At 42.2% G+C, this 22785-nt stretch overlaps 1 protein-coding gene across 2 annotated transcripts in view; it reads right to left on the reverse strand.

Annotated features, from left to right (window-relative positions):
- Positions 1-22785, reverse strand: part of NKAIN2 (sodium/potassium transporting ATPase interacting 2) — a 1107699-nt gene that overhangs the window by 597517 nt on the left and 487397 nt on the right. For both annotated transcript variants that reach the window (XM_033938936.1, XM_033938937.1), the window contains exon 2: positions 12049-12186. In XM_033938936.1, the coding sequence (XP_033794827.1) occupies positions 12049-12186 (138 nt within the window). The remainder of the gene's footprint in view (positions 1-12048; positions 12187-22785) is intronic.

The raw sequence follows: 22785 nt of genomic DNA on the forward strand, positions 1-22785 counted from the left end.
AACATTGATTTGGAAAGGTGACTGCAAAGGTAAGGGGAAGGGAAGGAGATGGGCCAAGAAGGGGAACAAATGCCCAGACTGGGGGAACCCCTGGAGCTGTGGGGCCCAGGGCAGCTGCCCTGTTTGCCCTCCCCTAATCCTGACCCTGCTTGTAAGGAAACCTTTTGTGCATCCTGAGTGACAAATGCCCATCATACTCCACAGTGGTATGCAAGCATTCAGCATGGAGCAACATGTGGGAGGCCTCAAATAGTGTCAACTCTTTAAATTGTTGACTATGCCCATGACCTGATTTTGTCAGATCAACAAATATCGACTAAAACAATTGCTGAGACACTACAGATATCTAGGGACCATGTTTGGTATATAATCCATGAGCAGTTGGGTATATAGAAGCTGTCAACCAAGTGGGTCCCCAAATGTTTGAATGCTGATGAAAAACAATGTCAAGTGACGCTTCGAAGTTGATTTTCCAAATTCTGTGAGCTGTGTCCAGTTTTTGGAATGACTAGTTACTGTTGATGAAACATGGCTACACCACTGTGATCCTGAGATAAAGCAACAGTCCGTGCAATGGTGGCACTCAGGTTCTCCAAGCCCAAGGAAATTTAAGATCAAATAGTCAGCAGGAAAGGTCATCAGCACAGTGTTTTGTGAACAGAAAGGTGTTGTAATGACTGACTATCATAGGAGCCAGCTCTGTGGATGTGTGGGTGCTTGAGCACCCCCAATATTGAACAAACTCTTTAACTTTGTCCAGGGAGAAATAATACTGTAACTTGCTGTGTTGATTAAAGGAAGAAGCTTTTAGAAATTTTTTAATTAGAAAGCAGCTAATTTTTAGAAAGCTGTCTCTTGTAAACTCTAAATTAGCACAATTTGGATAATCTAATTATTCTGAGCTTGTTTTATTCAAGCTTACCTAAGCATTTTCAAGTCTTTTTCACCTGTTATTGCAAGCTCTCTATTCTTAGACTGTCTGTTTTGTCCTCTTTCATTATATTTTGTTACTTGGGTCTTCCCTCCAACTATGGAATCTTATTTTGGATATTATGGCTGCTCTTGTGTGCTAATTCCAGCTCTGTCCACTCGGTGGGCTTACTACCCCCTGACTTTCTAGAGCAGAGGTGTCAAACTCAATCACATAAGGGGCCGAAATCTGAAAAAAAGGCTAAGTCGCGGGCCAAAATTTTTTTTAAAGATACTTAGGGGTCCTTTTCTTAAGATACGCTAACTGATTTAGCACGCACTAAATGCGCACATTAATAAAAGGACCCCTTAGTCTTAATAGAAGTATAGGGTTACAGCCTCTCCAACCCCACGCCTGCTCTGTGATGTAAACAAAATAAATAAAAAATACTTTTCCTCTCTCTTTTAGATCCTAGTTCATGCTCGCTGTCTAACTCCAGCTCTAGCGGGATACACATTTCAAATCTGACATATTGTAACCACAAAACAGAAAATAAAATTATTGCCAGGGTCTCCTTCTTTCTTCTTCCCTTTCTTTTCTGGAGTCCGAGGGATGGATTGAGCAGTGCTGGGCTCATTTCTTCTTCTGCTTGCCCCGTGCAGCAGTGTGTGTATATGAGAGCTTCCCAGCACTGGGGATCAGCAGGGCAGTGGAAGATATTTCTGTGTCTATATAATTCTCAGTTCCAGAGCAGAATTACAGCAACTAGAAACAAGTTACAAATAGAATCTGAGACACCAATTCTCTCTTTGTGGGCCTCCTTGATCTCTCTCCTTCCCTCTAGGAAAGCCCCAAAAAACCTTTCCAAAGCTGTAGGTCTGCTTGGGACCTGACTGCAGGTTCACGACGCATCATCTGTAGGTTCATGCGGCCTGCAGAGGATCGCTGGTTGGCAGTAGCGATCCTAGCAGGCCAACGTAACCTCAGCTGCGCCAGCCTGTGGTCCCGTACGTCAGAGGAGGAGTGGGACTGTGCCAGAGGGAATGTGCAGCTGAGGCTACGGCAGTTGCTAGGATCACTACTGCTGACCAGCGATCCTCTGCAGACCGCGTGAACCTACAGATGATGTGGCACTTGTACCGGTGGGCTAGCTTTAGGGGAAATTTGAAATTGTCTGGCGGGCCAAATTTCAGTACCCTGCGGGCCAGATTTGGCCCACGAGCAAGAGTTTGACATGTCTGTTCTAGAGTCTAGCATAAGCAAAATTCCTTGTTTAGGCCAGAACATTCCTGTCATTTTAGAAAATAGAAAACCCTTTCGTAAGAGAATTTTTTGCCCGAGGAATCCAACTGCTCTGAAGCAAATTCCATTTGTTAACAAGGCTTTGGAAGCACTTACAGATTCCCTCACCCCTGTCCCAGTTCTTTATTGCAATGCAATAAACAACAGATTATTAAGGATTTATTGTATGATTCAGACCCCAGTCTAGTATGTATCACTGAGTCCTGGATAGCTCAGGAAGATGCATACAGAGTGAGCTTTGCCGTTATGTCTTTAATATGCCCTTATGGCCCTTACATGTCCAATACTAAATCTGTTGCCTAAAAAATCTGTGCCGACTAGTAACATAGTAGATGACAGCAGATAAAGACCCGAATGGTCCATCCAGTCTGCCCAACCTGATTCAATTTAAATTTTTTAATTTTTTTCTTAGCTATTTCTGTGCTTGGGTTCCAACTGCCGAAATCTCTGTTAAAACCTACTCCAGCCCACCTACACCCTCCCAGCCACTGAAGCCCTCCCCAGCCTAACCCCCACCAAACGGCCATACACAGACACAGACCGTGCAAGTCTGCCCAGTACTGGCCTTTGTTCAATATTTAATATTATTTTCTGATTCTAGATCCTCTGTGTTCATCCCACGCTTCTTTGAACTCAGTCACAGTTTTACTCTTCACCACCTCTCTCGGGAGCACATTCTAGGCATCCACCACCCTCTCCGTAAAGTAGAACTTCCTAACATTGCCTTTGAATCTACCACCCCTCAACCTCAAATCATGTCCTCTGGTTTTACCATTTTCCTTTCTCTGGAAAAGATTTTGTTCTACGTTATTACTCTTCAAGTATTTGAACGTCTGAATCGTATCTCCTCTGTCCCTCCTTTCCTCTAGGGTATACATATTCAGGGCTTCCAGTTTCTCCTTATACGTCTTCTGGCGCAAGCCTCCTATCATTTTCGTCGCTTTCCTCTGGACCGCTTCAAGTCTTCTTATGTCCTTCGCCAGATACGGTCTCCAAAACTGAACACAATACTCCAAGTGGCACTAAATGCAATTTCATAAAAGTTAGGCTTCCATTATAGAATCATGCTTAGGCAGTTCTACACCCCTGGCAAGTTCTTCAAAAAACTTTATCAATCATCACAATCCACAGCCCAAACCTATCATATCCACCTATATTTATTCAGCTAAAGTTAGCCAATCACTGGTTTCATTCAATCCTAAAGGCTGCATAGTTTGTAATTCATGCATCCAACAGAGCTCTTTTAAATTTAGTGTCCGCATGATGTCACCTCCTTCTCACCCTACCTCCAGTCTCATTCTGGGTATGGACCCGTGACTTATGCTCTGTTAATCTCACTTTTACAGGGCGAATGGTCCGCCCCACATACAGTTTAGGACAGGGACATTGGATGACATATATTACATGAGATGATCCACATGTTGTCACATGTTTTGCTCTATATAGTTTGCCTGTATCTGGATGGGTCCAACTTTCCCCATCCATGGTATAGGGGCACCATTGACAGTTATTACATGCCCTGTGATAACCTGGCTGGCGCATCCCTCTTTCTTTTCTATTTAGGAATTCTCCCAAATTTCTAGCTCTTCTGTACACACAAATAGGAGCCTCACCTATCACGGGGTTGATCAATTGGATTACATGTCAATGATTACGTATTATGTGGTTAATTCTGGTGGCAAATAGGGAGTGAGGTTGTACAAATATCAACTGTTGGTCCTCCTCTTTCTCTTGTTGATATTGTAGCACACAAATACTCCAAAACAACTTCAAAAGATGCTACAGAAAGGCAGAAAAGGTCAATGGGTTCCCAGAGAGCACTCAAAAGTGATCACTCCAAAGCACACATGAGGCATTCGATGATGGTGTGTGGGTAGGGGTTCTTTGCTCCTGCCTGGTTGTTTTCTGTGCTGGAGGTTTTTCTCTGTTCACGGATGCCCCACACTGAGGATGCCCCGTTTCACCTAGCATATTATTTAGCGTTGCTTTGCAGTGATCACTTTTGAATGCTCTCTGGGAACCCATTGACCTTTTCTGCCTTGTTGATATTGTAACAACAAAGAACGCTGTGCAAACTTGGCTCTTAAGTATACATGATGGACCACTGTTCTGGGGTATCCCCTCTTATAAAAGCGTTACTTCATTAACCGAGCTTGATGTTTAAACTCAGGCAATGAACAACAAATCGAACAAGGCCGTAAAAATTGACTGATGGGTAAACTCTACCTTAAGTTTATGAGGGTGGAAGCTATGATACCTCAGTAGGCTATTACGATCTGTCGGTTTACGGACACTTCCCCCGTCCTGAAGAAGATACGAAACGTGTTGGTGGGGCGTAGTGTACCAGTGACATTGCACTAACAAAGCTAAGTTATCTAGGGGATAAGAAATGTTGAGCATACTAATTGAAAATGAATCAGAAAGAATGATAAATTATTGAAATGAATGAAATGAGTAAGAAAACATGGACAAGATAAAAATTCAATGAATTGAGATTTTGGAAATGACTTTAAAGATATTAGCATATTTATTTATTTATTAAAGAGCTAACAGTATGAAGAATATAAAAAAAGAAAAAAGGGATTAGAATAGAACAGAGGGAACATTTGGGTGAGCCAGTGACGAGCAGTGTTCCCGCTAAGCTGCGTTGGCCTGCGCTCGCGCACAAAATATTACATCGCAGCGCAAAGTTTCTCTTCACAGCGCACACACGCGTCGGTAAGGTAAGGGGACGCATTGGGGGGATTGCACTTCCCCACAATTGCCATGCTTCGGTTCCTCTTCTTCCTTCCTTCCTCCCCCCCCCCCCCCCCGCGGGACCCTGCGGCACCATCAACTCTTACTCCCTCTAATGTCGGCCCTGCAGCTCCAGACTTCCTCGCACCTTCTCCCCTCCCCCTTTGGATCGCTATTATTTTAAATGTTATAGCCGCGGAGCTGTATCCATCAGTGGAGATGTCTAACCTCGGCCTGCCCCGGAACTCTTACTGCAACAGTGACTTCCTGTTCCTGCCTAGACGGGCGTCTGCTGCAGTAAGAGTTCCGGGGCAGGCCGAGGTTAGACATCTCCACTGATGGATACAGCTCCGCGGCTATAACATTTAAAATAATAGCGATCCAAAGGGGGAGGGGAGAAGGTGCGAGGAAGTCTGGAGCTGCAGGGCCGACATTAGAGGGAGTAAGAGTTGATGGTGCCGCAGGGTCCCGCGGGGGGGGGGGGGAGGAAGGAAGGAAGAAGAGGAACCGAAGCATGGCAATTGTGGGGAAGTGCAGAGCTGCAGGGAAGAGTGTTGCGGTACCCAGCTGGAGGGAGAAGGAAGATGAGGGAGGGAATTAAAGGAGATGCCAGGGCTTGGAGCGTAGGAGGAAGGTATGCCAGTCTAAGGGAAAAGGAAGGGGGAGATGTGAGAGCATGGAGGGGGAGCGAAAGATGGAAGAAAAGGAAAGGAGAGAGATGCCAGAGAATCAGGGAAGGGGAGATACCAGACTATGAGGAGAGGTGGGGGAGAGGGAAGGCGAGGAGAGAGATGCCAGACCAATGGGGTGAAAGGAGAGATGGAAGGGGGAGGCATACAGTTTCTGGAAGGGGCATAGAAGGAGAGAAGATGCCATATAGGGGAAGAGAGACGGCAGACAGTGGATGGAAGGAAGAGAGTTACAAGAAGATGAGGAAAGGAGAAACCACAGAAGACAAAGGTAGAAAAAAATTTCTATTTATTTATTGCTTTAGGAGACATGTGTCACTGTTTCTGTGAAGCATTGTATGCAGAGTCCAGCTTCTTGCTGGTTCAATTTAACCTTTGTCTATGTATTTTTATTTTATCCCCCCTTTTACAAAACTGTGAAGCGTTTTTAGCACCAGCCTTGGTGGTAGCAGCTCTGATGCTCAGAATTTTATGAGCATCAGAGCTGTTACCTCCGTAGCTAAAATCCACACTACAGTTTTGTAAAAGAGGGAGGGGTTAGTTTGTGATTACATATTCCTTACTAGGCGAAGGTGTTTTCTGTGTTCTGTGTGTTCGAAAGACATGGTTTTCTGTTAGGATTGACGGTGTAGGATTGATCTGTGCTGGTCTGGCTTGTTTAGTTTTACAATGGGTGTATTGATGTACTGCTCACTGCAATATGTAAGATGCTGCCTTTTCCTAGGTACTCATGTGTGACGTGTGGTTTGTTACTAAAAATCATGTTTTTCTTACAGATGGGGGGGGGGTGCCAAAAAATGATGGGCCCCGGATGTTACATATGCTAGGTACGCCACTGTATGTAAAGATACCAGAAAGCTGGCGTAGCAAAAACTTCTAAGTTTTGAGTATTTAACCCTCCCACAATCTCACGGGCACTCGTTTCAAGTTTATTGAGATTTTGATTTAAACGCAATATCAAATATTTTCAATGCGTATAACAAAAATAAATTTGGGGAAATAAATAAAACCATTTGAACCAGTGTTCCCGCTAAGCTGCGCTGGCGTGCGCTGGCGCACAAAATATTACATCGCAGCGCACACGTTTCTCGTCACAGCGCACGATCGGAAGAGGCGTACGGCAGATGGCAGGGCGGCGAGAGGAAAATCGGGCGAGTTGGCTCATAACTTGCTGGCGCCCGATATTTTTGGCTCACGGTGAAAAAAGTTTGCTCACAACACCCGCCCGCTTAGAGGGAACACTGGTGACGAGTGCGGCCACATTGTACTGCAGGAACCAACAAGCAGACAAGTGGCATTCTGAGATTCCCCTTGTGTCTTTTAAAAGTATTATAAGCTTGCTTCATAAAGCATGATATAAATTTAAACAATAGTTTGAAAAATCTTTGAGTGGATTGATATTATAGAGTGCCTAATAGGATTGTTCTAAGCATTCTAATATTCAGGCACACTCTGTTTATGCCAGGGTTTTCTTGGCCTAAATGCCTGTAATTAGGTTAGGCGCCCAATGACACCTAACTCAAAAACAGGAGCCTAACTCAAAAATTATGGTTACCACATGGCTTCAGTAAAAGGAGGATGGATTGAAACATGCCTTGGCCTAAATGCCTTTACAGCATAGGCTCCTGCCAGGTGTTATAGAATAGTCCTGAAAATAGCTTCTTTAAAAATATCCAGGTCTATATGCAGGTAAAAATGTGTTCATTCTGCCATTCCACATACTTTTTACCTGTCATAAGCAGTGGTGATTTAGAGGTGCATTTAAGGCAGGTTTAGACCTGTGCGCATATTTCTTGATTTTCCAAATGTGCATATAAAATATAGGGAATGTAAAGAATAGTAAAAAAATGAATAAAAGATAGGGCTCCTTTTACTAAGCTGCGCTAGCAGTTTTTGCCCGCGCTTAGCACACTAGACGCTAACATCTCCATTGAGCTAGCGTTAGTTTTTGGCACGTAGCACGGGGTTAGTGCACACGGAAATGTAGCACGCGCTAAAAACACTAGCGCACCTTAGTAAAAGGAGCCCTAAATGAGGGGAGTTTTTTTTAGACCAAGGATGCATCATTTTTGAGGCTGTTGGGCGATTATTGCTATAAGATGCTTCAGTAGAAAGGAATACCAATGGCTCCTAACTCAAAAACAGGCACCCAAGTCAAAAATATGTCCACAATCAACCCCCTAACTACACCCACTTTTAACTAGGCACTTTACACTAGGCGCCTAACTGTTGTAGAATCACTCCTGCAAGTTAACTTTCAATTAACTCCAATTATTGTCAATTACAAGGTGTTGAGTGCCGATTATCGGCACCGATTTAGCCTATTAATTAAGTTATACGCCTACATCGACTAGGCGTGAAGATATAGATGCCTAACTTTAAGTCCACTTTACCGAATCTGGGCCAAAATGCACTACTCTAGACATCTATGTGTGTAATGTTAGGAAAGAAGGATAAGAAAACAAAATCCAAAATACATTCAAACATCCTGTACTTAAAGGGTACTCCTGCAGTGTTTAAAGTGGAGAAAAACCTCAGTGTCACATGGGATACAAAAATTACTCAAACGATCCTAAGGACATATCAACTCCAAAGAGTAGTTTGGAGTTGAAGACACTTCCTTGGTTAACAAAACACACTAGTGAACTTTCTTAACTGGAGTTAACAAATGCACTGAGTTGCTCAATATTATTAAGGAGCAAAAAAAAATATAACAATGCAATATCAGCAGACAGCTTAATAAACTCAAACTAAGGAAAATAACAAAAACTTATCTGCTGCAGATGTCTCCTCTGTACAAGTAAGCAGGAGAAAGGCGAGGTTGTAAAACAGCTGGCGTGAGCAATAACTAAGCCGGAAGCTTCAGCTTCGTCTTTCTCAGTGCATTTGTTAACTCCAGTTAAGAAATTTCAAATTGTATACCATTTTATTTTTGTCAGACGGATATGAAAAGTCATAGTATGAGAATGCCATCCTGTACCGTTCACTAACCACCTAACCACCATAGGCTTTTTCAAGCAAGTTAAGCCTTTAAAGCTGAACAAAATTTCAGAATATACAGTAGACTTTGTTAACCGGAACTCAATTAACCAGAACTCTCAAGCAACCAGAAAAAAAAATCTAAAAAAATACTGCAATACTTTAAATAAAAATGAAAATAAAATCAATTTTTGGCAGAAATTTAAATGGTAAACTTGGCACGCCACACCTGAGTATGCCCACGCTTTGCCTACCACATGTCCGGTAGTTTCTCTGGTGCGGTTTATGGCATGGCATAGTCTGGGGTATAGTTTTAGTTAGGCCTATTTTTAATAGTAACTCTCAAGCAACCAGAAACTACATTTATCCGGTATCTATCAATCCCCATGAGTGCTGGTTTATTGAGAGTCTACTATATTATACGAAAGGCTATAGAAAGGGAATTTCAGAGAAGTGGCATTCTGAAGAAGAAAGCACCATGACAAATTGATTCAAGATGAGCTTGACAAATTGTGGGGATGAACGATTTAGATTTTTCAGTCTCTCAAGCCTTGTCCTCTTCTCATGCAGTGAGTCAATTTGAGTAGATAAGAGTGTATTTGAATTTGAATTTCACTTAAGAAGACTGCACATTTTGGGGCACTTTTGAGCAGCTGTAAGTATGTGCAGGTATTTTCCGTAAGATAATTTTCAAATGGAAAGTATGCACATAATTTCTCTTGGAAAAATCAGTATGATTTATGCTCAATTCTGGCTTCAATAGCTAGGCAGACAGTTATAACATTATCTTTTAAACTGTAGAAGATCTCCAAACAAGTGGAGGGGCATAATTTAAAAAAAACGTTTAAGTCCCAGTTTGGCCTAAGGCCCTAAACGTTGAAAGTAGAAGCAGGGAAAATGTCCATTCTCAAAAAAAAAACGTCCAAAATGAGTTTTTATTTAGAATGGCCCACCTTTATGTTCAGCTGTTTAAATGCCCAAACCACCTCTAAGTCTACACTTACAACACAATATCAACCAAAAACAGCCAAAGTCCCAAACGCCCAAAACAAGATCTTTTAGGTGAAAGAGGGGCCAGTCCTTCGCCTAAAAGCTGGATTCTGTAACCACGTATCTGTAAAAACAACACCGGTTACAGAATCCACCCTCCCCTCCCCCCCTCGCAACGATCGTGGCAGATGGCTCATCTCCCCTGCCGCAATTGCGATGGCGATTGTCGCACCTCTGAATTGCCATGACCCGCAGCAGGAGAGATGCCCAATCTCTCCTGCCACGGTTTGTGCCAGTTCGGGGGGAGGGGTGATCACCATCGCGATCGCGGCAGGAGAGATGCCCAACCTCTTCTGCTGAGATGCGACCCCCCACCCCTGAACAAATACGAGCAGGAGGGATCACAACCCCTCCTACCCCAGTGACCCCCCACCCCCCTATGATATGGGCATGAGGGATCACAACCTCTCCTGCCCCGGTGACCCTCCCACCCCCCTAAGATACGGGCAAGAGGGAGCCTAACCCCTCCTACCCCAGTAACCCTCTCATCCCCTAAGATATGGGCAGGAGGGAGGCCAACCCCTCCTGCCCATGACGCACCCCCCATCCCCCTATGATATGGGCAGCAGGGAGCTCAACCACTCCTGCCCACTATGCACCCCACCACGACCTCCCCCTGAACCCCCGATCAGCCCCCCTCACACTGATTGCCTTCCCCAAACCTGTGATCCTGCGACACCCCCTCTCACCCCGTCTTACCCCTCACCCCCCCCTTACTTATAATTAGTTGGACAGACGGGTCCCAAGCCCATCTGCCCGATAGGCCCACCATTACCCGAATGGCAGGCCTTAGGGCCTGATTGGGCCAGGTGCCTGAGGCCCGCCCATAGGAGGAGCCTTAGGCACTTGGGCCAACCGGAATTGGCCCAGTTGCCTTAGGCCCCTCCTGTGGGTGGGGCCTTAGGCAGAGGTCTAAGTATAATCATGAAGTTAGCTGACAAGAGCACTAAAAAGGGAAGGGAGAAAAAAAATTGACTCCCCCTCCCTCACACCCACTGATCCCCTACACCCTTCCCCTTGACATCCCCCGATATTTCCCCACTTTCCCCCATCTCCTCACATCCCCCGATATCTCCCTACATCCTTCAACATCTCCCCACATCCATCTGACATCTCCCACATCCACATCTACCTACATCATCTGGTATCTTCCCACATCCTCCAACAACCCCTGAACATTTGGATGACAAATCAGCAGGAGGGATGCCCACTCCCTTCTGCTGAATGCTCAGGCCTTCCCCCTCCCAATGCATATTGGGATGTAGTGGGAGGGGCCTAAGACCCTGATTGGCTCAAAATCCCAAGATGTATTGGGAGGGGGAAGGCCCGTCATTCTGAGCATGCAATCCTATAGACAGGAGGGAATGGGCTTCCCTCTTGCCAATTTGTCATCTGAAGGTATGGGGGTTTGGGGGAAATGTGGGAAGATGTCGGGGGATGTGGTTAGATAGAAACATAGAAACATGACGATAGATAAAGGCCAAATGGCCCATCTAGTCTGTCATCCACAGTAACCATTACCTCTTTCTCTCTCTGAGAGATCCTACATGCCTATCCCAGGCTTTCTTGAATTCAGACACAGTCTCTATTTCCACTACCTCTTCTGGGAGACTGTTCCATGCATCTACCACCCTTTCTGTAAAAAAGTATTTCCTCAGATTACTCTGAAGCATATCACCTCTTAACTTAACTTCATCCTATGCCCTCTCATTCCAGAGCTTCTTTTCAAATGAAAGAGACTCGACTCATGCACATATCTCCCCTCTCCCACCTTTCCTCCAAAGAATACAGATTGAGATGTGAGGTGGATGTAAGGAGATGTCGGGGGGGGGGGGGGGGTCCTATTTGGGTGGTGGGAGGGGGACATGACCACTGGGAGAGTAAAGGAGGGTCATGACTTAAACCCTACAGTGGTCTTCTTGTCAGTTTGAGCATCTTTGGGGAACTTAGATGCAACTAAAACAGGTCTAACTTCCTATAACTAAGTTCTGCCTAGAAAAGCTTCAGGTATTCCCTCGGGACATCCAGGTCTATGCCTGCCTGATGCCCGCCCAAAACACACCTTCCAACACTCCCCTTTGAGCTCTGGATGTACAGTGGCTTAGAAGTGCTTCTGATCATACAGAAAGTTGGTTTTGATTATTGGCACTTGGATGCCCCTGCTATTAGGCATTCAAGTGCTGACTTTGGCAGATTTTGGGATATTTCAAAGTTTTGATTATGCCCTCTAAAACTTTGAAAATGAACGTTGCCCCTCAAAAATTTTATATCCTTTATCTCTGTTATTTGTATCCTCACTTCTCGTACCTTTTCGCTCAGTGGGTCACATATTTATACTAATATTGACAGTAAAATCAAGTAGAAGGACAGACTTGTACTTACTCCTGTTATGTATCGTGGCCTGTACTGAACAGCTCCAAACAAGCCAAGTATCACTATGATAATGTGTACAAAGTTTGCCAAGATTGGTGCCCACTGGTAACCAAGGAAGTCAAAGATTTGCCTCTCCAGTGCACAAGCCTAGAACATAAATTAAATGCAAATGAATTAGAAAACTTCACAAGAAAGAAATATTTTCAAGAGAACAAATTGGAAAGCGATATAAACTAATATAATGTGGGAAATTTGGTCTGAACCATTGCAACTTAGGCCCTCTTTTACATAGGTGTGCTAAATCAACGCATGTGCTAACCACTAACGCATCCATAGGATAACATGCACATGTTAACATTTAGTGTGTGTTTAGCACACGCTAAAAAGCATAGCGCACCTTTGTAAAAGAGGGGGTTAGGTATATGGAGAGTACAAACATTTTTGTTTTTCACATTGTTTAGGTTACTAACATATGCAAATGGACTTAAGAAGCATTATATCAATTTAACACATGCAAAATTGTTAAGGTGCATCAATGTGCTAATAAATGAATATCCCTACTGTAGTTATATAGTTTCATAGAAAAGTGAGTGCTCAGAAGGTCTTAGGCTATTAACGCATCAAATCTGACAATTTAGGAGTTACACTATGGATCAGATGGGAAGGTGCTAGTTGGGCAAGGAGAGCTGGAACAAAAGGAGAATGAAGTTGCTGGACCTTTTTGTTGGGGAGAGGGGGACATGAGGGCTAGATGCAAGACCAATTCAGAGTAGGAACATGGAATGGAGGAGAAGAGACTGGAGAGGGAAGATTTCAGACCATGTTGGAGGGCAAGAAGAGGATGCTGGACCATATTGGTGGGGGGAAGGATGAAAGCGATATGCTAGACACAGGGAGGAAGGAATAAGTAGAAAGAAGAGCTGGAATAGCAGAGAGGCAAGGAGCTGATGTCCCCTTCTCTCACTTGACCATGTTTATCTACAAGAATTATATTAGAAGGGTCTGATGCTGAGGCAGAGAGAAGAGGCAGGTTTTTGTATTTCTATCGTCAGACACTGTGTGAAGTTTTAAGTTTATTAATATTTTGATATACCAACCATCACAGGTATCTGTTCAGTTTACAATAATAAAGAGATAAAAATAAAAAATTATAAAAAAATTATATCGAGAAAAAGGAGAAAACAAAAATTCTAAATGAAAAAGGGGTGAATGAGGTCAAAACAAAGACTTGATTACAGGGGTATGAGATAAAAGGGAAGAAAAGGGAAGGGAAAGTTTTTAAATTACATTGTATAAATGAAAATAAAATGAGGGGAGGGGGAGAAAAAACAAGAGGAAAAAATGGGGTATCGCTTCCTAGAAGCGTTTTTATTTTCCCGTTTTTGTTTGGGGACTCAATTGGAGTTTTGATAAGCGTCTTTAAAGAGGCGCGTGCCAGGGGAGGGGGACAAGAGAGGAAAAGAGAAGGCACCTGGAGGGGAGACGGAAAGAGAAGTTATGTCAGGTGGCATAGGCACCTACTTTTCAAAATTATTAGAAGTGCAAGTGCTAAACACGAAAGAAATGATCTTTCCTGGATGCAATGAAGAAGCACTGCACCCACAGAGATGACACCTGTGCCAGGAGGGGTTGGAGGAAGATGGAGAGTGAGTGAGTTCTGGAAATGATGGAGGAGGAAAAGAAAGAGAAAAAAATGCACTGAGAAGAGGGTACTTGAGAGATAGGAGAATGCTAGGAGAGGAGGGTATGAGGAGGAGAATGAAAGATTTTATAGAGGGGAAGATAAAAAGTGGAGAGAATGTAGAGAGAAGAGGGAAAGGAGGGAGATGAGAGAAGGAAGTGTAGGGAGGAGAGGAATGGGATGGGGCATAATTAGAAAGAAGGAAAGAAAGGAGAAGCAAGGATGGAAGGGTAAAGGAAGGGATGGCAGTCTTTTGTGGTACTAATGTTTTTATTTTTCCAGATGTAGCAAAGGCAACTCAACTCAAATGTAAAACCTTTTTGGGTTTGAAATCTATCCCCCCCCCTTCCTTTTACTAAATCGCGATAGCGGTTATTAGCGCAGGGAGCTGCGCTGAATGCTCTACGCTGTTCCTGATGCTCTGAGCGTCGGGAACAGTGCAAAGCATTCAGCGCAGCTCCCTGTGCTAATAACCGCTATCGTGGTTTAGTAAAAGGTGGGGCTAGAGTTGTAGCCTTAGGTGCCACGTTCAACTTGAAGTTTCCATGTAAATGCATTTTAAACTTCCAAAGTAAGGATTTTGTTTTTTGGGATCCAATTCAATTGGAACAATTTCTTAAATTGCATGAAGGGTTAAAATAGCTGATTTATCTTTGTAAAGAGGAGTGATAGGGAAAAATTCTCTTACACCTTAATTTTTGGATTTTGCATCCTAAATTTCCTAATAGTTTATTTCTGAATTATATAGATTACCTTCTCTCATAACGTGGGATAGATTTTAGTTTTTGTAAATTTTCATATCCTCTATCTTTTTGAAGATTTATTCAATAAAGTGATTTAAGTAATACTAATCTTGCTCAACTTTGCTTTTTCTACTACTAAATTTAGGAGTTCAGTGAAATTTTGAATATTACTTTTGGATGCAGTTCTAGTAAATTCAGTTTTTTTTTATTTAAAGGAGGCCAATTTAGGATATAACTCTTGAAATTAGGAGCATAAACCCTTTGAATATTGAGCCATGCATGTTTACTCTGCAGAATATGAAATTAGAAAGAATGCACCTAGTACATCATAATGGTCCACTTCACCATTTTCCAGTCACTTCCTATCCTCTTTCCTCTTCCCCAGGGCCAGAAACTTGTGGATAGTGCAGGAACCAATTACAGTAATTATGGCAGGAGCAGTCTGTTTCGATGTGCTAGGCTGTAAGCTCATTCCAAGCCCCAGTCCCTGCTGGCTTACATATGGAAGGCAACCAAACTTAGACCCCCCCTTTTAATCAAACTGCATTAGGTTGATTTTTTTTTATCATCGGCCGCTGCGGTAAAAGCTCAAATGCTCATAGGAATTCTATAAGGTTCTGAGCTTTTACCACAGTGGCCGGTGATAAAAGGGGTTTTTTAATATATTCTAAATGCAGTGAACCTCTTAGGACACATCCGGACAAGAATGGGTTACATAGACAAGACAGCATTTAATCCTCACAGATATTGAAGCTAGATGCCTAATGTAGGCCAAATATACTTTTGATTATGCTGCCCTGATATTCTTGCATATTAGCGTTAATGTTGAAGAACCCTTGGCAATGTTAATGCTAATATGCATAGAAGAAGCCCATATTAATTCCAGTTAGCATGTGGGTGGTAGATAATACTGGTGTGAATTTGACAGGGAAATTAATAATAATATCCATTGGCACATGGACCTCTCTCTCTATTCTTTTCTGATTATATCGTAAAGAGTAAGGATGATAAATATTCATGATATCATCAAAAGAAAGTCAGGTTTAGTTTTTTAAATGCCTCAGTGAATAGGTGTCTGGAAGATAGAGCGAGAAAAGAGAATGGATTAGGTAGTAGCATTTAAATGAGAGTAATGGAGAGATAGGATTATAAAAAACAAGAACGAACAGCAGCACAAGTATACTGGGGATAAAAGTGTGGTTTCAGCTAATAAATACAGAAGATCCTACTTAAAATACAATAGTTTTCATCTGAATTTAGCTAAGTATTTTTCTAGCAAAGTATTTTGATTTTTGGACATTTAATTAAGGGGCCTTTTCACTAAGGCGCGCTAACCGATTTAGCACACACTAAATGCTAAGGCACCCATAGCATGTGCTAATCTGTAGCGTGCACTAAATCGGTTAGCGCACCTTAGTAAAAGGACCCCTAAATGAGAATTTTGGTTTTAAATTATATTTAATATGCAGGTTATGTGGAGGTTTTTATGGCAAGTTTATGTCTATACCTTATTCCTTGAGCAGTTGAAGTCTTTTCCTCCTTTCACTGCACTGAATATATAGCCATGATCTTCTATTAGAAACAAGTTGATTATTAGCCCATTTCATTTTGTGTGGTTTATCGTTTTTGATTTTTGTTAGTTTGAGTAGTATTACTTATAAAAACAGTAACATCTCATGTTACTGTTCTACTCTATTGCAAATTGTCTGTTTTTATATGATCAATTGACATATTTTTTCCCTAATATAAAACTACCTTTCTTAATATCTAAAACTTGGATTGATACATGTAAAGAATAAGGCCTTGCGGTTAGTAATGAATTCAGCTACTAGGCTGATTACAAATTCACCTAGAATGGTACGCATTTCACCTGCCTTGAAACGACTTCACTGGCTCCCAATAAGACAGAGAGTACAGCACAAAGTTCTTACGATAGTCCACCAGGTTTTATATAGGTTGGCCCTAGCATGTTTTGATGCATTGTGGGAGATCTATTAACCGGGAAGGACACTAAGATCAGGGGTGGGGGTGGTGGGATGAGACAAACAGCAATTACGGAAATAGGAGTTCAATATTTTATTTAAGTATTTACTTATAGCCTAAGTGGTTTACATTCAAGTCCTCAAGCATTTTTCACTATCTGTCCAGTGGGCTCACACTTTGTTTAATGCACCTGAAGCAATGGAGGATTAAGTGACTTGTCCAGGGTCACAAGGATCAGTATGGGATTTGAACCCACAATCTCAGGGTGCTGAGGCTTTAGCTCTAACCACTTCACCACTTCAAAAACTAAAATGTTTTGTATCACTGGTATACATCTGTGGAACAATCTGCCTGGATATTGAGATGTGAGGTGGATGTAAGGAGATGTCGGGGGGGGGAGGGGTCCTATTTGGGTGGTGGGAGGGGGACATGACCACTGGGAGAGTAAAGGAGGGTCATGACTTAAACCCTACAGTGGTCTTCTTGTCAGTTTGAGCAGTTTGTGCACAGATTGGGTCAACTTTAAGAAACTATAAGCGTTGGAGCATTTCCCTTGCTGGCCAGTGGTAAAAGGCTTTACTGCTTCTTGATTAAAGGACCCCCCATAATTTTTAACATACTATTTAAACTAAACTCTTAAATTTAAGTGCATAAAAAATGGGTAGCAATAGGGACAGATTTAAGGCAGGGAAAAAAGTTAGGAGTTTAGCACTGATTTATATCCAATATAATGTAGTAAGGCCAAACAGCAAAACCTAACACCTCCTGTGAAGGAGAGGGAAAGATACTGCCGACACCTCCATCATGAATCATAAAAACCTCTCCACATTATATAAAAATTTTTTTTAATGCATATAAAAAATAACCACTTACATGTAACTTAAATGTGGATTCAAGGGACTGCACTTTGGCAGTAGCAAGGTGGGGACATATAATGAACATAATGAGCATTATATGTTCCCAACTTAACACTTCTTAGCAACTACCCATATACTCAAATTTTCTTTAGCTGAAAACATACTTTATTCAAATAATAATAAGGAAAAGAAAAGAATGCCAATACTAATAGTATTGGGGCACAACACCACTCCTGACATACACAAAGGGCTCCTTTTACAAAGGCGCGCTAGGGCCTTAACGCGTGGAATAGCGCACGCTAAATTGCCGCATGCGCTAGTCGCTACCGCCTCCTTTTGAGCAGGCTGTAGATTTTCAGCTAGCGCACGCTATAGCATGCGCTAATCAGGTGCGTGCGTTAAAAACGCTAGCGCACCTTTGTAAAAGGAGCCCAAAGTGCAATTAAACTCTGGAATTCATTGCCGGAGAATGTGGTGAAATCAGCTTAGCAGGGTTGTACTGGATTAAGGTAGAGTACAGAATGAGGTATAAATTGCTGTGGCTAACCTAATTAGCAATACATAGATTGTCACCGCGATACCTGTCAGAGGTAATCGCATATCAGACTTCACTCCTAAAGTTACGTTCTGCTGGTAACGGTGATTTGGTAATACCATCTAGAAAGGAGTTGCAGTTGCAAACCATGAGGGCTGCGACATTTTCATGTGCGGGCCCAGCAGAGTAAAATAAACTCCCAGGTTATATACTAGAGAATGACACGGGGGAAAAATGTATCACCGTTCCCGCCCCGTCCCCGTGATCTCGCCCATGTCTCTGCCCCATCCCCGCGAGCTCAGTCCCCATCTCTGCCCCATCCCCGCGAGCTCAGTCCCCGTCCCTGCCCTGCAAGTTCCCGCCCTGCAAACTGTCAGATCCCACCCGCACAAGCCTTGAATAGTTATGATTTTATACTGAACTTATTTTATTAAAGTATAAAAAGAGACTATTCTGTACAATTGTCATTTTATAAACACAAATAATACAGAGCAAGGATCAACAAAACCCCTGTCTCTCCTCCCTTTCACAAATATCCCCTCCACTATTGTGAAAAATGAACAAACCAAATTACTTCAGAATGATACATAGAAAAATCAAGCTAACAGAATACTTGAGTCATACATGGCAGGAATAGTGTTAGGGGACAGCAACTAGGGCAACTGCCCTCTGGTCAGAGAGAGCCCTAAGCCAGCTGGAAGCTAAAGAAGCACAGCCTGGGCTTTGTGGTTCCCAGTTAAGTCTAATACCAGCTCTAGCAGGATACATATTTCAAATCTGAAATATTCTAATCACAAAATATAAAATACATTTATTTTCTACCTTTTGTTGTCTGGTAATTTTATTCTTCAAATCACATTGGTCTCAGGCTTTGGTTTTGGGTTCCTTCTGTCTTCATCGTGGCATGACTGGCTCCTGAAGGTAAAATAGGCCCAAGAGGAGCTGGGGAGGAGATGCCGAGTCTGACACAGGCGCAATTTTTTTTTACCAAAGGAGCAAGACTTTTCACCACTTTCACAGGACCACAGTAAACCAGTTGCAAATGTCCCCATTACTGCGGATTTACTGCAGTGACCACGGTTTAGCGCGGTAAACGGTCCCCGTGTCATTCTTTATTACATACGTCAGCAAGGGAATCTTAGCACGTTTAAACGTTTGTTAAAACACCACCTGTTTTGTCAGATGAAATATGGGTGCTAAAAGAGAAGAAAATATAGTTTTACAACTTGAGTGTATAAACAATATAAAGCGACTGGGGTGGGTAATTATGGCATGGGAGTAAGTATTGCATGAGAGGCTGGAGTGGTTTGTTTTTTATGTGTATTTTATGGGGTTTTTTTTTTAACTATGTATATGTTTTTTGAACTCGCTTTGGATAAAGTGCGATATAAATAAAAACCATAAACATGTCTGTATGTCTACCTGTCCTCACATCGCAGTTCAATATAAAATGATATGAAAAGTAAAACTCATTATAACCATTTCATAATTTATGCACATGATACTGAATGGTAATTCTGCTTTTCATTATACACTCTCCCTCTAAGCTATAATGGTATTCGTCATCTCTATCTTCGGGTTAATAAAATCACTAGTTTACTTTTGCAGAATTATAGGCCAATTAAAGCTGCTTTTTCAGGCATAGCCATAATGGCTCCACAGACTTAAATTAGCACATTGGCATTTCTAAAGTGGGCTAAGCAGAAGTCACAGTTCACTTGCTAAATGAAAGCAAGAATGTCAGTTTCATAAGAGCATAAGATGTGCTGTATCGGGTCCATCAAAGGTCTGTTAAGATGAGCATCCTGTCTCCGACAGTGGTCAATCGAGTTCACAAGCTCCCAGCACGAACCTGTGGAGCAGATACTTTCCTTGCTGCTCACACCAGGAAAAAACTGACAGCTCTCCCCAGACTAAATTGCTAAGAATTTTCTTTTGGACTTTCCCTCTGAAACTTGCATAAATTCATTTTAAACTCAGATATGCTAACTGTCCTTTTTACTGTAATCATTTATCACTTGTAACTTTTTCTTCCTCTCATACTCATGCCCATTAATGTTAGCTAATGTATTAACACATGATTACTGTAGCGTATTTCGGTTGTTTTCCTTTATGCTGATTTATGTTATTATGCAATATGATATACTTGATGGTGTCTTTCTCTCTGATTTACTTCTGTAGCTTTATCGGAAGTTTCTCTTCTGTTTCTGTATTTCTCTTGTTTATAAAACCAATAAAAACTACTTGAACTAAAAAAAAAAAATCACAATATTGTTTTTAAATACAGCTAAAATAACCACTTACATGTAATTGTTTTTAAATACAGCTAAAACGTTCTGTGTTTTAGTTTAATGCTTTATCCCCTCATTTTTGAGCCACTTTAAAAAGTAAATAGCTGATTCTTATTTTTCTGTTCCACCCTACTCAAGATTTTTTAGACCGCTATCTTATCTTCTTTCTGCCTCTTCTACAGTTTTAAAAGATCCCTTTTACTTAGCTGCAGCAAAAAGCTGACTTAACATGGGTTTTTCCTTCACATTAAGGTCATTTGTTGCAAAAGGCTTAAAATGACCAATTTTTCATTTTTGCATTAGCTTATGTACAAAAAAGCATGACAAACAACCCCACGATAAATATGCAGAAAAACAAAAGCGGGGAGGGAACCATACACATCAACCTGAGACAGAGTTGAGTTTATTCAATACAATCATTTGTTAAATACAACACATATAGAAATTATCATCAGTACATCTTTCATATCCTTTCAGACCTGACATGGTCTATGTTTCGGCCTCAGAACTGAGGCCTGCCTCAGGGGTGTAGATAGCAATCCACTAGATGGCTGTGAAGCACTTAGCATCTAAGGAAAAAGTACTGTATATCACAATTTTAAAATACTGGTAAAAAAACGTATCGCTCAGAGAGCTGCATAGCTGAACGTTCGTGTATTCAATAAACTCAATTCTATCTCAGGTTGATGTGTACGTTTCCCTCCCCACTTTTCTACCATTAGCGAATGACCATTAATAAAAGTTATCACATGAACACATGCCACAACACATTTTGCAGGCGGTAAGAGCTCACGTGGCAATCTCGTGCTAGTCAGTTAGCATATGGCTATTTAGCTGCAGTGGTGTAAGAAGGGGTGGTCTACCCCAGGCACAATCTTTTTTTATTTATTTATTTATTTATTAGTCATTTTTCATAAACATATCAAGTATACACTTGTACAGAAAGGCGGAGCTAATTAAAGAAAATAAAGTTTCCCAATTAACATTAACCACAATCAAGACAAAGTAGTCTTAAACTCCACCTCAAGTCCTCAAATCATAGATCCAAGAAGTAAAGCAGCGAGCCTACTGAAATAAAACACAGAAATATAAAGAAAGGAAAACAGGGATACAATCAACTGAAGGAAGTGACCAAATTAAACATTGAGCACTCATGTTGTTATCCCGGCTTTCAGGTGTGCAGCTGACAAAAAAGGATGTCAGTTGTGTAGGGTCAAAGAAAACATATTTTTGCTTTTGATGCAATATCACCCATTTACATGGGTGTCGTAAAAAGAAGGAAGCTCCAAGGGCAATAACTCCCGGCTTCAAAATCAAAAATTCACGTCGACGTTTCTGGGTATCTCGTGCCAGATCTGGGAACATTTGTATTCTAAATCCCAAGAATTCTTTTAACTTATTTTTGAAGTAAAGTTTCAGCAACCAGTTTTTATCTGGTGCCAAAGCAACAGTAAGAAGTAAAGTTGCAAGTAAAGTTCCAACATCAACAAAATATTTAAGTTCTGTTGGACCTCTTGTGGTGTCTGTGGTTTTTGATGTTGTCCTTCGTCCCTTCATATGGGCAAATAATAGACCTGAGTAAATGGTGGGAGCAAATCTTCTGATATACCTAGTATTTCAATCATATACCTTTTTATCATGTCTCTCGGAGGTATTGTTGCCACGCTAGGAAAATTGATTAAAGATTGTTATTACGAGAGAGATTATCCAAAGCTTCCAATTTTCTTCTCATATTTATATTATCTCTCATTAATGTTTCAGTAAGTTGTTTAGTGGCATCATTTGAGTCTTTGAGGTTCTGCATATCAGTTTGTAAACTTTTAAACATATGTTTCATGGGTGTTTAATTTTTGTTCAACTTGGCAAATTTGAGGTTTAATAGATTTTGCCAGGTCCGCCACTAGATCCCATATCACCTCAAGAGTTATTTCTCGGGGTTTCTCTATTGTAATTGATTTTTCAAGCAAGGTTGGAGGATTTAATACAACTGACCTGTCCTCCTGGAAGCTGTTTCCCTGGAAGCTGTGCTCCCTCCTGCTGTTTATGTCCTCAGCCAACACAGGACTCTCCAAGCAAGAGTCCAAATCCAGTCTCCCCTGTCTGTTGTCCAGAGCCTCACGAGACAAGAGCTCACTGCCCTCTGATGGCTTCTCCACCCGAGGGGAGCTGGCGGTCTGAGGAAGAGGGGGAGGTGCTCTGGCATCGGGGCTCAGCGAGATCTCCAATCCCGGGGAGACCGCCTCCTGCTCGCCGACGAGAGCCTCCAACGGGGATGCCGAAGCTGCCTCCGACACTTCCTGCATCCGGCGGATTAACTTCTCGATTTTGCCGATTCTGGCAGGGTCGGGGCTCCGCGAGGCTACAGCGGCACTTCGGCCCCTTCTTTTCGGCATTTTTTTTGTAAGAACGCGTCTCAGAAAGGAAAAAAACCAAGAGTTTTAGTCGGGAGTCTAGCCAGGACATTCAGCTAGCTGCCCCATCGGCAATCTTGGATCCAGGCACAATCTTGATAGGGGCGAGGCACCTGTCCTCCTCTCTGCCCTCCTCCCCCACTGCCGCATGCGCAAGCTGCTTCCCTTCTCCATACCTCTGTAATGTTCCCAGCAGTGAGCACCTGCTGTCATGCTTGCTTCGGTTCTTCTTCTGACATTACTTC

This window comes from Geotrypetes seraphini, chromosome 3 (genome assembly GCF_902459505.1).
Source record: "Geotrypetes seraphini chromosome 3, aGeoSer1.1, whole genome shotgun sequence".
Taxonomy (NCBI): domain Eukaryota; kingdom Metazoa; phylum Chordata; class Amphibia; order Gymnophiona; family Dermophiidae; genus Geotrypetes; species Geotrypetes seraphini.